General features: G+C 50.5%; 2 protein-coding genes across 48 annotated transcripts in view; one reads left to right on the plus strand and one right to left on the minus strand.

Annotated features, from left to right (window-relative positions):
• Nucleotides 1–9171, minus strand: part of LOC309662647 (uncharacterized protein) — a 32925-nt gene extending 23754 nt beyond the window's left edge. For 35 of the 42 annotated variants that reach the window (XR_014264850.1, XR_014264851.1, XR_014264852.1 and 32 more), the window contains exons 1-2: nucleotides 9034–9157; nucleotides 66–172 (exon numbers count right to left, since the gene is read on the minus strand). Coding sequence is in view for 1 of the 42 variants with exons in the window: in XM_082465614.1 (XP_082321740.1) it covers nucleotides 66–147 (82 nt within the window). In the remaining 41 variants the exon portion in view is untranslated. Of the gene's footprint in view, nucleotides 1–65; nucleotides 277–9033 lie in introns of those variants that run through there. The other 7 variants (XR_014264848.1, XR_014264849.1, XR_014264829.1 and 4 more) reach the window with 5 other exon arrangements.
• A 340-nt stretch (nucleotides 9172–9511) lies between these two features.
• MLPH (melanophilin) overlaps nucleotides 9512–13242 on the plus strand; it is a 42100-nt gene continuing 38369 nt past the window's right edge. For all 6 annotated transcript variants that reach the window (XM_082465609.1, XM_082465608.1, XM_082465605.1 and 3 more), the window contains exon 1: nucleotides 9512–9646. The gene's annotated coding sequence lies outside the window, so the exon portion shown is untranslated. The remainder of the gene's footprint in view (nucleotides 9647–13242) is intronic.

Below are 13242 nucleotides of genomic sequence, written 5' to 3' on the forward strand. Positions count from 1 at the left end.
CTGAGTGAGGCTTTCCTGCTTTGTTTTGGAAGGCACGCTCTCTCCAGGAACCTCTACCCCCATACCTCCATCGTCCAGAAGTGTGTCCTGTGGTCCATCCCGGCTGCAAGGGAGGCTGGAGAGCTGTGCACTGTCAGCTAGGGGCATCTCTTCTCCCTATGGGAGCAGGGTGCTGCGAGTACAGAAGGACCGTGGCTGTCGAGTGGGCACCAACAGTGTTGCCAGCATGCTGTTGTAGGTTCATCTCACCCGCCAGGTCAAACATATTATTTCCACCTTGCAGACAGAGAAATCAAGGCTCAGTAAGGTTGAAAATCTTCCCCAAGATCACATAGCGAGTGGGTGACATCCTGGTCTCCTAATTCTAAGTAATAATGTTTTATAAATCCACGACTTCTAATTGATTATTGAGGCCTTTTTTTTTTTTTAATTAATTTATTTATTTATTTTTGGCTGTGTTGGGTCTTCGTTTCTGTGCGAGGGCTTTCTCTAGTTATGGCAAGTGGGGGCCACTCTTCATCGCGGTGCACGGGCCTCTCACTATCACGGCCTCTCTTGTTGCGGAGCACAGGCTCCAGACGCGCAGGCTCAGTAATTGTGGCTCACGGGCCCAGTTGCTCCGTGGCACGTGGGATCCTCCCAGACCAGGGCTCGAACCCGTGTCCCCTGCATTGGCAGGCAGATTCTCAACCACTGCGCCACCAGGGAAGCCCAACTGAGGCCTTTCCGACATTGATTTTGAAGCATTGACATTGATATATGACAGCTGCTTTAAAAATCCTTGTCAGGGGGACTTCCCTTGCGGTCCAGTGGTTAAGACTCCACACTTCCACTGCAGGTTCAACCCCTGGTCGGGGAACTAAGATCCCACATGCCGCACGGCACAGCCAAATAAATAAATAAATAAAAATAAATCTTTAAAAAAGTGAAGTAAAATCCCTGCCAGGTAAGCCCGACATCTGATTCATCTAAGTACTGGCCTCGGTTCACTGTCTTTTCTCATCCAGTGGTTTTCCTGGTTCTTGGTAGCAACAGTGATTTTGTATTACACCCTAGACATTTTGGCTATTATGGTAGGAAACTCAATCCTAATAAAATCTTCTATTTTAGCAACAGTCACCTGTTTAGTTGAGGTGTAGGTTCTGGTCTACATTCATGGGCTTCATTTCCCCATAACAAGGAGTTCAGAGATTGACTGCTTGCCAATAGTTTTGTGTCCTGAGCCCTCGCCATGTCACACGGGGCTGCTTCGTTCTTCCCGTGCTGCTGGGGCTCTTCTCAGTCCCTACTGGTGTCATCTCTGGGGCCAGAAGGCACTGCCCTGGGCCACCTGCCCTCACTGGGTGAACCTGGAACGACTGGCCTAGGTCTCCTTATGCCACTGGGTGGAGGGCAAGGAGACACATGGCTCTATAACCGAGCAGGACCCTATGTTGTCTTCCCAGGACAGACCACCCCCCACCCCCATACCCTCTGCTGTAGCGTCTCTCTGAGGTACCTAGGTAATAGTATCTGATGCACTTTTCTGGAGTTGTTTTACAGATGCTAAAACCCCCACCAAATGGAAGAAATTAACTACTAGATGACCATGAGCATGTAGCCTCCAGAACTACTGGCGCCTAAGGATTGATAATGTTAACCCCTGTGACACCACCCTGTTACCTCACCATCAAATGATAAGAGAATTGTGAACTAGCTGATCACACACCCTGGGACACCCCTCCCTCACCTGGTCTTTAAAAATGAAAATTCTAATCTGGTATCTCCAGAACCTTACACACTTACAAAGCTAATTGCAAAACCAGTGACCTAGCTCGGCCTCCTCAGCTGGTAGAACTTCAGCCAGTTTGGAAGGTGAACTGTGGACGGGTGGAGGAGAAAAAGTGAAGGCACGAAAGCACAGTTTGACATAAAGTTTCCACCCCGAACTGAAGGCATAGCTTGTGCTCCAGGAAACAAGCAAGCCCGTTTGGATTCCTGGGGTCAGGAAGCTGGAAACTGTAACTGGGTGTGGGGTTCAGGTGGTGGCGAGGTTGTGGGAAACAGGACCGTTAACGCGAAAATGGGGGTGAATATGGGGTTACGGGAAGGGTGAGGGGAGGATTCGTGGGCTAAGGATGGGGTGGCGTACATTTCTTGGTTGGCCATGGGCTTTGGGATCTGGCCACGGGGTGGGGAAGCAGTGGGTGAGGTACTGTTGGAATCCCACTCCTGGTTCTGGGCTGGTTTCCAGTTGGCACTGACTCCCGAGCCTGTACTGGCATCAGACAGAGAGGGCGAGGGTGGCAGCAGCTCAAGTGAGAGATCTTGTGACAGATTTCACGGTGGGGAAGGTCATCAGCAACACTGCAAATGTTCCAGAACGTTTGTATGAGAGTTTAATGTGAAGTGCAACTTACACTGTTAAAACTGAAATCAGGTCATTCTGTGAATTACGGAAGTGAAGGAGGGGTGGAAAGAATTGTCACTGTAATGCCTGATTTAGCAACCATGATTTGGGAACCCAGAGGTGGAGGTGACCACCCCATGATGGAGGGCAGGATGCTCTCAGGGGCTAACCTAGCCACTTCCCCTCATGTGCCCCAGCAAGTAACCACCAGAAGGGCTCTGGGTTTCAGTTTCTAGGTCTGCTCTTCACAGCTTTTCTACCTCTGGTTATGCCAACATCAACTGAGCTGGTCACTCTTGCTGTGGTGAGAGCCACAGGGCAAGGTGAAAGTCTAGGCTTTGAGACTCTCAGACCGGGATTTGAATCTGATCTCACCTCTCTAACTGAGTGACCTTTGGCTAGTGTCTTAGCTTCCTGACCTGCATTGATAACTGTATAAGTCAGGCACCCAATTCAACTGATACTGCATAGGTCAAGCACCCAACTCAACTGATACTGTACAGCTCAGGCACCCAACACAATTGATACTGTACAGGTCAGGCACCCAACACAATTGATACTGTACAGCTCAGGCACCCAACACAATTGATACTGTACAGGTCAAGCACCCAACACAATTGATACTGTACAGCTCAGGCACCCAACACAATTGATACTGTACAGCTCAGGCACACAACACAATTGATACTGTACAGGTCAAGCACCCAACACAATTGATACTGTACAGCTCAGGCACCCAACACAATTGATACTGTACAGCTCAGGCACCCAACACAATTGATACTGTACAGCTCAGGCACACAACACAATTGATACTGTACAGGTCAGGCACCCAGCACAATTGATACTGTACAGCTCAGGCACCCAACACAATTGATACTGTACAGGTCAGGCACCCAACACGATTGATACTGTACAGCTCAGGCACCCAACACAATTGATACTGTACAGCTCAGGCACCCAACTCAACTAATACTGTACAGCTCAGGCACACAATACAATTGATATTATATGTCAGGCAACCAGACAATGCTCACAGGCACCCAGTAGGTCTTCAGTGAGGACCAGTTCCCTTCATGCTCCTTCCCTTCATAAACACAACTGAAATTTCCAGAAGAGGGTCTTCTGAGAATAGAGCATAAAACTTTATTGCCTAAGTTCTTTCCCTTCAGTATGAACCATTTCTGCTCAATTCCTGAACCCTTCATAGTGAAAGCTCCTAATTAAGCTACTTTAGGGAAAGACAAGTGCTCATTGGCTCATGTCTCACATCATCTGAAGCTTCCAAAACCCTGAAAGCCTGAGTGGTCTGATGGCTTTAGAGTCAAGGGCTTCATTCTTCAGATTTTTCCCTCTTCTTGGCTGGCCTCTCTGCCTAATTAGAGCTCCTTCTAAGCACTCATCAAAATCTAATTCCTCATGTGTTCAGATGGGGGGAAAGCAACTTGCCAAAATGAGTTTGCAAACCCTACATTTCTGATCTACTGAACATGGGATAGAAACAGGCAAATGAATTCTGTTCAGTTCTGAGTAGAAGGGGACTGTTTCTTGCCCTCTGACACATCCTTCCTGGGGAGAAAAAGCAAGGATGAGCTCAGACCAACCCAAGATAGGGGAAGAGGCTGAGATGAGCTGGGGGCTGCTGTCTCAAAACACAGTAAGGGCTGATGAAGGGTGAGAGGAAGAGGGGAACGATGGCCCCAGAAGAAAGCAGGCTTCCCTCTCCCAACCCTGCATCCCACCTTTCCACCAGCCCTCTTCTCAACCGGCACTTCTCCCCGGAAGGTGCCCTGAGCTTAGTTCACCTGGGTGGTGGGAACAGAGCTCTGTTTGGAAGATGCCCATCAGTCAAAGTTAAAATCAAGGGCATCATCAGAATACTTAACTATGATTACTGAACAATATTTATTCAACAAGTAGTCATCAGAGACCAACCATGGGCCAAGTGTGGCAGCAGGGACGTCAAAGTGAACATGCCAGTCCTGGGGCTGCCGGACCTTAGAGCAGGGGAGCAAAGACGTTACCAGAGCACCTCACACACGTGGTGGGTAAACCATGAGAATGGTTGTGTAAGAACGTGACGGGAATAACGGGGAGTCTGATAGTGGGGAGGGCTGGACAGGCAGGAAATGCTTTTCTGAGGGGAGGGCAGTTGAGCTGACACCCGACAGGAGTAGGACTTGTGCAAGTGAGTGGGGCAGGGACATCATTCTGAAAAGGGCTGGAGCTCTCGGAAAACGAGAGGGAAGGCAGGCGGAGGCTGGGAGACGAGCAGACAGGCGCTTTCCTGGGCGTGGTTCTGACCCCCGAACCCCCCCCACCCCCCGAGACACACAGCTCAGGGGTCACTGTATGTGCTCCACTGCAGTCACGGGGCCCTGTGCGCTGAAGAGCGGGCGGGCAGCAGGGTCAGGTGACACCTCCTCAAAGGCCCTAGGATTCCCCGCCCAGGAGAACAGCCACAAAGCCAGGAGAACACTTCCCAAAATGGGATTTTTCTCAGTTTTTCAGATTTATAAAAGAAAGAAAATCATTCAGTATTTGAAGTAAATGCATTTTCTTTTTTTTTAAATTTTTACTGGAGTGTAGTTGATGTACAATGTTGTGTTAGTTTCTGCTGTACAGCAAAGTGAATCAGTTCTACATATACATATATCCACTCTTTTTTAGATTCTTTTCCCATATAGGTCATTACAGAGTATTGACTAGAGTTCCCTGTGCTATGCGGTAGGTCCTTATTAGTTATCTATTTCATATATCGTAGTGTGTATATGTCAATCCCAATCTCCCAATTTATCCCTCCCCCACCCCTTTTTCCCCCCTGGTAACCATAAGTTTGCTTTCTACATCTGTGACTCCATTTCTGTTTTGTAAATAAGTTCATTTGTACCATTTAAATGTGTTTTCTTGTAAAATATAGTTTACTGAACGTGGCTGGGATTGGGGGTGGTACTTTACGTGTGTTCAACTTCCTGGGCGTTCATCTCAAAAATCCAGACACCCTGCTTAGCCCAATGGCAAACCAGCCCAGAGGATTTAGACAGGGGAGAAGGCAGGAGGGATTTAACTGCTGCCTGCTGGTGAGCTCTATCAAGGACCCAAGAGGGGCAGTGGATAGGGGACCGCAGGCCTTTCAGCACTAATCTGCCGGGGAAGCTGGCACTTCCAGACGCTGCAGGATGCTCCCTGGTGGGCCAGGGGCTTCCTCCCCCTTGGGGTCTCCTCTCTACCAGCAGAGATGAGGGCAGTCCCAGCCCAGCCCTGAACAGGACTTGCCTGTCCAGCTATCCCTGAAGATGGGGGACTTCCAAACAGTGAAATTAAAGGGCGCTCCCCGAGGCCCATCTTCCGTGGTGAGCTTCCTGATGGCATGGCCGAGACAGCCATCCTGCCTTCCTTGCTGTGTCCGCCCCTAAATCTCAGAGAAGGCAGGCTCTCCTGACAGCCACTTTTAAGACGAGGAAGTGGGGAGGGGCCCTCTACTGCCCTCTGGTGACCACCCACCAAGCCGACTTCTTGAGGGTCCGTGATGGCTTCTGGAGAGGCTTGCTGCCGGAGAGGTGAGCCATCTCTAACTCACTGTGTGGCCTTGGGGGTATGCCGCCCCCTCTCTGAGCATCAGTTTTCTCATCTGTAAGAGACAGGATTGGACCACACAGTCTTAAAAAAGAAAGCCAGCCTGAAGCAAGTGAACGAGGAACGGCAGATACAGGGGCAGGGGCAAAAAAGGGAGCCAGAGGGTAGCACCAAGGGGCACACTGGGAGCCCTGAGAAGCTAGCAAGGGGCCAGGGCTCCAAAGGTAAGGCCCAGGCAAGCCAAGAATACCAGAAGGAGGAGAAACAACCGAGCCCAAGATCCTGGCCAGCAGCCATCAAGCCCCACTGTTTACCTTTCCCCTCCTCTGTTCTCTGTCCCCTCCCTTCTCCCCGTAAATAGCTAAATTAAGAAATCAAGATATTCTGAACTGGATCCTTCACAATAAAGGATAATTATTGAGACAACTGGCAAAACTGGAAAGGGTTCTCATGATTATACATAACAGCATATCATTTACAGATTTTGATGGTTGGATTGAAGTTTTGTAGAAGTTTGTCCTTGTTTGTAAAATACATACCTAAACATCACGTCAGCAACTTACAAATTGGAAGGAGGACTTCTTTGTATCATACTTCCAAATTTATGTCATTTTTGAGATTGTTTCAATAATTTAAACTTTTTCAATTCTAGAATTTTCTCTTAAAAATTGCATACATCCTTTGACTCGGCAATTTAATGTTAGGATTTTATTGTATAGATATATTTGTATTCACGTGTATGTACAATGATACGTATGTAGGTACAATTACATTCATGTACCATCATAAATATGTATATGCCAGTGATGTTACACATTATACGCAAGATGTTTACGGCAGAAATATTTTTAAATAGCAAAAAATCCAAAGTTAACTGTCCATCAACAGGAGAGCAGTAAAATAAGGATGGTAAACTCATGCAGTGGCTACTCTGCAACCATTAAAAAGAATGAACCAGGTCTATACTAACAGGGGTTAATATCTACCTAGCACTCACCTCATGGCAGGTTTCATCCGAGTGCTTTGTGTATACTGATTCAGAACGACCCTGCTGTGTAGATCCTGTTGCTATCCCCACCGTGTAGAAGAGAGAATTGAGCCTGGGGGAGGTTAAGTAACAGCCCAGTGAGGATGCGCTCAGCTGGGGTCCGACTCCTGCAGCTGGTTCCAGAGTCCACATGCTTAACCACACACAATCATTCGGGCAGAATACGCAAGGCACCACTGCTAATGATGGTTTTGGGGAAGTGGGCTTGGGTGAAGGAATAAGATTGAGTTTGACTTTTCATTTCATACTGTTCATATTCTTTACCATATATCTTAATCACACATCACCATGTATCAATTTTACACATTACTTAAAACCCACTAATTTAAATACATAAGCATGAAAGTATAAAAAACATTTAAAAACTATGGACAAGAGTATGGAAGTTACTCTAAAAAGTAAAAACAGAGTTACCAGATGATCCAGCAATCCCACTCCTGGGCATATATCCAAAAAAGATGAAAACTCTCATTTGAAAAGATACAGGCACCCCAATGTTCATGGCAGCACTATTTACAATAGCCGAGAAGACATGGAAGCAACCTAAACGTCCACTGACAGAAGATGTGGTGCAAATATACAATGGAATACTTCTCAGCCATAAAAAAGAATGAAATAGTGCCATTTGCAGCAACATAGATGGACCTAGAAATTATCATACTAAGCGAAGTCAGTCAGAGAAAGACAAATATCACATGATATCACTTATATGTGGGATCTAAAAAATAGTACAAATGAACTTATTTACAAAACAAAAATAGACTCACAGACTTAGAAAACAAACTATGGTTACCAAAGGGGAAAGGGGGGGGGCGGGTAAACTAGGACTTTGGGATTAACAGATACACACTACTATATATAAAGCAGATAAACAACAAGGACTTACTGTATAGCACAGGGAACTATATTCAATATCTTGTAATAATCCATAATGGAAAAGAATCTGAAAAAGACTAGATACATGTATATGCATACCTGAATCACTTTGCTGTACACCTGAAACTAACACAACATTGTAAATCAACTATACTTCAATTTTTTAAAAAAATGAAAGATAAAACACACATTTAAAAAAAAAATGGTCCTGATACCGACTTTTAAGGGATCTGTTAATTTTATAAGCAACAGTAAAGTATATGGTAAGGAAATGAAAAACATAAGAACCGGCTCACAGGGTTTCTGGAAACTCTGGGTTAAGTGTAAGTGTCACCTTACTTCCCGGGTTCGCACACACAGTTGATGGTGCTTGGCCAGAGCACCAGAGGACAGAAATACCACATGCACTTACAGCGCTTCCGCGGGCACAGCAGGCAACCAGAGCTCTAACCCGAGCTGAATTGTGTGGCTTTTGAAAGTGCCTTATAAATTATCCAATGTGACATTACAATGATGCTATAAGGTTTAGTGTCCTCCTCTGTAAAACGGAGATATCAGTATTTGTTCACCTAACAGCACTGATCATTTATTTATTTATATTCCTATCCCCATTTCGCAGATATGGAAAGTTTCGAAAGTAGTTCCTGGAGGAAACAATGTAGTTTTGTTTGATCTTTTTTTATCAATAGTAAGTGAGAGGGAGGAGGGGGGAGTGCTTTGATGCGCCCAACTCCGGAAGGGAAGGGAAGATGGTGACGCCGTTTAATGTCCAGGGGGTTTGGGAAGGACAAGCGGGCACCGCACGGTGGCTGGAGCTGGTGGCGGTGCTTCGCACGCTCCGGGTTTGAGGCGCCCCTGAGCACGAGTCCGGGCGCGGAAAGTGAGACGGAGGCGCGGGAGCTCGGAGGGCGTTACGCACGGCAACCTCGCACGCGCACCCGCCCCGTCTGTGCGCGGATGCTGACCCCGCCGCGAGCCGCGGCTGTGACTTGCGGGACTTTTTTGGCGCGCAAGGTGTCGGTGCCTCCCCGTGGCGGGGCTACTGGCGTTTGAGCTTCCGGGTTCAGCCGCGTCCAGGCAGGGGGCGAAACGTGGAGGGGCGCGCGTCTGCCGCAGGAAACACGGGGTCCAGAGTCCCACTTACCAGTAAGGCGTTCCCACGGGTTAGTCTGTGGCTTTGGGGAAGGCGCTTTCCTGGGCCTCAGTTTCCCCATCTGTAAAACCGGAGTCAATCGCGCAGAGTTGGGATGAGAATTAAACGAGGTACCGCGCGCTCCGAGGGCGAGAAAGGCCAGCGGCTCCCTTCGCGCCGAGGGCAGGACGGCGGCGGCCGCATCACCGCGCAGTCTCCCGACTCGCCAGGTGTGGGCTCAGCCCGCCCCTCCCTGCCTTCCTCCCCGAAGTAGGCTGAGGGCGAGGAGCGGTGGGCTCTGCCCGGCCCTGGCGCCTCCCGCGCGGGCGCCCCGGGTGTCCGCCCCGGGTGTCCGCCCCGCGCTCCGCCGGCACCCCGAGGTGCCCGGCGCTCCCGGAGCTGGGCGGGGCGGGGCGGGGCGCGGTCCTCGTGACCCGGCGGGCGCCTCCGGGACCTCGCCCCTCCCTCCGCTGCGCGCCCTGCGCCCTGCCTGGCCCGTGTCTGCCCTCCTGGCCTCAACGCGCCGCGACCCGACGCCCGGCCCGTCGCCTCGCTCTCCCGAGCAGCAGCGCAGAGAGCAACCCCGGGGTCCGGGCCAGGCCGACACGCCCCCGGAAAGGAGTCGGTGAGTGCGGGGAGAAGGGGGAACGGCGGGGTCCGGGGGCGCCCGGGATATCCCGGAGGCCCCAGGTTCAGGGCGGGTCCGCGGGGCTGGGTGCAGCCCCGCCGGTGTGAAAACGCCCCCAGCGGCCCCCAGGCCTCGGTCCCGGCTGATGAGGAGGACGCGTCCAACCCACCGAACCCCAAACCCAGGCTTCACCCGGATAGCTTGGTCAGGCTGGTCTGGATCCTCAGGGAGCAAAACAGCCCTGTTGCGGATCTACATGCAGACGGGGCTGAGGCTGCCGGCCTCGGAGGAGACTCCCTCCGGCTGGTCGCCCAGCGGCCTGAGGCTGTTTGGGGAGAGACCCCTCCTGCCCGGAGAGAGAGAGCCCGGGTGGTGTCGTGGCATGGGAGGAGGCGTCCTGGACTTTGGGGCCTCTGAAAGCCCCACTTTTATTGGAATTATGTTTTGTTCGCCGGCACGCCCCTCGACGGCCCACCACCTTGTGATCGGGATGGGGGAAGGGTCTGTAGGCGAAGAGAGTCACACAGTGGGCGCTGGCCCCAGGTCTCTGCCTGAGCCAGACCTCTTTACAAATCCCCTGCAGTTTCCCAGGCTGTGTCCTACTCACCTTAACCAAATGTTGAAAACCCCATTTCATTTTCAGTTGGGTTGGGGTCTTTGCATTATGTTTGTTTTTTAAAATTTTAGTTACACATTTCTTTCTGAGAGGTTGGAATGATAAAGGGGGGAGGTGAGGCCCCCACTAGCCCACCAGGTGCAAAGGTGGCCCTGCGCTTGGCCATGAAGCCCCAAGGAGAAGGCCAGGGCTTGCAGACCATGGCAGCGGAGCAGTGACATTGGCACTTGGGTTCAGCCCGTTCACCTCTGTCCTCCGACGTCCAGCCCTCCACTGGATTCTCAGCCACTCTGCTGACCTCAGTAAGACACGGCTCTCTTGGGCAAGAACCCCATGCCTGAATCTCCAGGGCCTCACGCCTTAGATCCAAGCACCAATCATAGGTCCCTGTGCTCCACCACATCCAAAATCTGGGTGCAGTGGTAGGTGCCCTGCAGGATTCGCTGAAGACAATTCCAGGCACATAGACTAGCAGTCAGTGGGTCTTACTGATTAAGGCATTAGTGACTGAAAAATTAAAGCCAGCTGAGTGGAAGGCTTGGGGGTGGTGAAGAGGAGCCAGAGCCCTGTAGCCTACACAGAAGGGAGGCTTTGGTGCCCTCGGATGACAGTGTGGTGACTTCTCATGGCTGCCCCCAGTTCATGCCATTGGGTCAGCCTTCTAGGGCTGTCTCGTCCTTTTCAGAAGCAATCTCTGGAGGAAGAGCCCACTCCTCTCTACCCACCCTGTCACCTCTCCCTTTAATCTTGACATCCTGGCATCACCCAGGGCTGGAGAGAGACATAGAGGTCACGGTACAGATGGAAAAACTGAGACCCAGAGAGGAAGGGGACTTGTCCCAAGTCGCAGGGCTGGTTGGTGCCTGAACTGGGATAGGAACCCAACTCCTGAAGCTCAGCCGCATCCCCGACCCTCAGCGTCACCTTGGGACCCGTCCTTGCTGTGGAGACTAGAGCTGAGGCTTTAGCTGCAAGTGCAGAACTATGTCCGTGCGTAAACAAGGTTTCCAGCAGCTTCCCAGGGAGCTGGGAGAACGGAGAGAACGGGCAGGCGGGAGGCAAGCTGCAGGGCCATTGCTGCTGGAGTGATTTCAGAGCACCTGCAGGGGTGGGGGGAAGGTGCTCATTTTGCAGCTGACGAGGGTTGGGGGTTTGGTTGCTGCCAATGGGCAGCAGGCCCTGCCTGCAGAAGTGACCACACAGGCCAGCTTTGGGAAGCAGCCGCAAAGGGTTAACACAGAGGCCCCACAGCTGGCACCTGGGCCTTCCCTCAGGAATGTGCCTGCATCTTTATCAGCAAGAGTTGCCCACCTGATTCTGAGTCAGAGAGCATTCCTGCCATTGTTTGTTGGGCATTGAAGAGGAACTTGGACTTGCTGCAAAGTTTATCTGCTCAGGCGGTGGTGACTACTCGTAATTGCCATCGCTCCCAGGCTCGGGGCCGCCAACCCAAGTTTTGTGTAGGAGGGATCCCCGCCCAGATCTCCCTTTAATGGGGCCAAAATATGAACTCAAATCTTTAACAGATAAAGATGACCCACCATTGAAATGCGGTGGTCTGGGTTCAGGGTATCCACTTGGTAAAACCTGTTCTACCGTCTCTTTCCAACTCATTAACCTCTGTGTCACGCTCTCTCTTCTCCGTTATAGTGTTTAAGCGATGGGGGAGGGCTAACAGTCTCAAAGATTACAAATGTGGTTAAGTCTGAGCTGTGGACCAGGCGCACATTGAAAGCGTTTTGTTCAGGAAGCTCATGACTAGGCGTTATCTACACCCAAGCGGAACCAGGAGCAGGTGGAGCCTGGTGGGGGCTGCCCTCCCCAGCACGCACGCCCTGGGAGGCTCCCCCAGGCTAGGGCAGGTCAGAGCCCGGCACCCTCCGTGGGTCCAGCATGTCCTCTGCTGCCATGTTCCCCCTTGACTATTACGGTTGGAGGGATACCGGGTGGAGATCAGGGTCTTGGTTTGCAAGCAAAGTGGGGAGTGAGGAGAGAGATGACTGTGGCCGAAAGGCTGTCCCCTCCGTGAATCCACGTGGATCCCTCAGCGTGGCTGTACCTGGCAGAGGGGCTGCCCTTTGACCATACCCCAGGTTCCCCCATCAGCCTGACGCAAGCCAGAAGGGGTGCTAGCAGCACACGCCTCGATCGCCAGTGACTTTTGGTTTATGCATTTTGGATACTGAAATCAAACATATTCTCCATTCGACTTCAGATTATTTCCTGAAGATAGTTTTTTAGAAGCTTTAAACCATCACCCCACCACCCATCATCACCACCACCACCAACAACAACAACGAATAGAATAAATTAATAAAAATAATAAAAAGCTGGGACTTCCCTGGCAATCCAGTGGTTAAGACTTCACCTTCCAATGCAGGGGGTGCAGGTTCAATCCCTGGTTGGGGAGCTAAGATCTCACATGCCTCGGGGCCAAAAAAACAAAACATAAAACAGAAGCAATGTTGTAACAAATTCAATAAAGACTTTGAAAATGGTCCACGTCAAAAAAATCTTTAAATAACTAAATAGCTTTAAGCTTCTGCACATCATTAATTCACTACATGGGAAGATTTGGTCACAGTAGATAAAGACCCATGTCGTGGACCACCCGTGTCGTGGACCCATGTCGGGAGCCAGGCTCCCGACCCCTGGCTGTCCTGAGAACATGCTTCCCTCGGAAGCATCGCGTCCCTACTGCATGGCACAGCATCCTACATATGGGATGCGTCTGAAATTTGGAATCACTCTCCCTCCCCTCCTCTCCCTGCACCTCCTGCTCACCCAGAAGTTGGGGCAGAGCTAAAAATAGGTACCACATATACCCTGAGAAAACCATAATTCAAAAAGAGTCATGTACCACAATGTTCATTGCAGCACTGTTTACAATAGCCAGGACATGGAAGCAACCTAAACGTCCATCGACAGATGAATGGATAAAGAAGATGATGTGGCATATATATACAATGGAATATTA

Source organism: Balaenoptera physalus (genome assembly GCF_965194825.1).
Source record: "Balaenoptera physalus genome assembly, chromosome: 6".
Taxonomy (NCBI): Eukaryota; Metazoa; Chordata; class Mammalia; order Artiodactyla; family Balaenopteridae; genus Balaenoptera; species Balaenoptera physalus.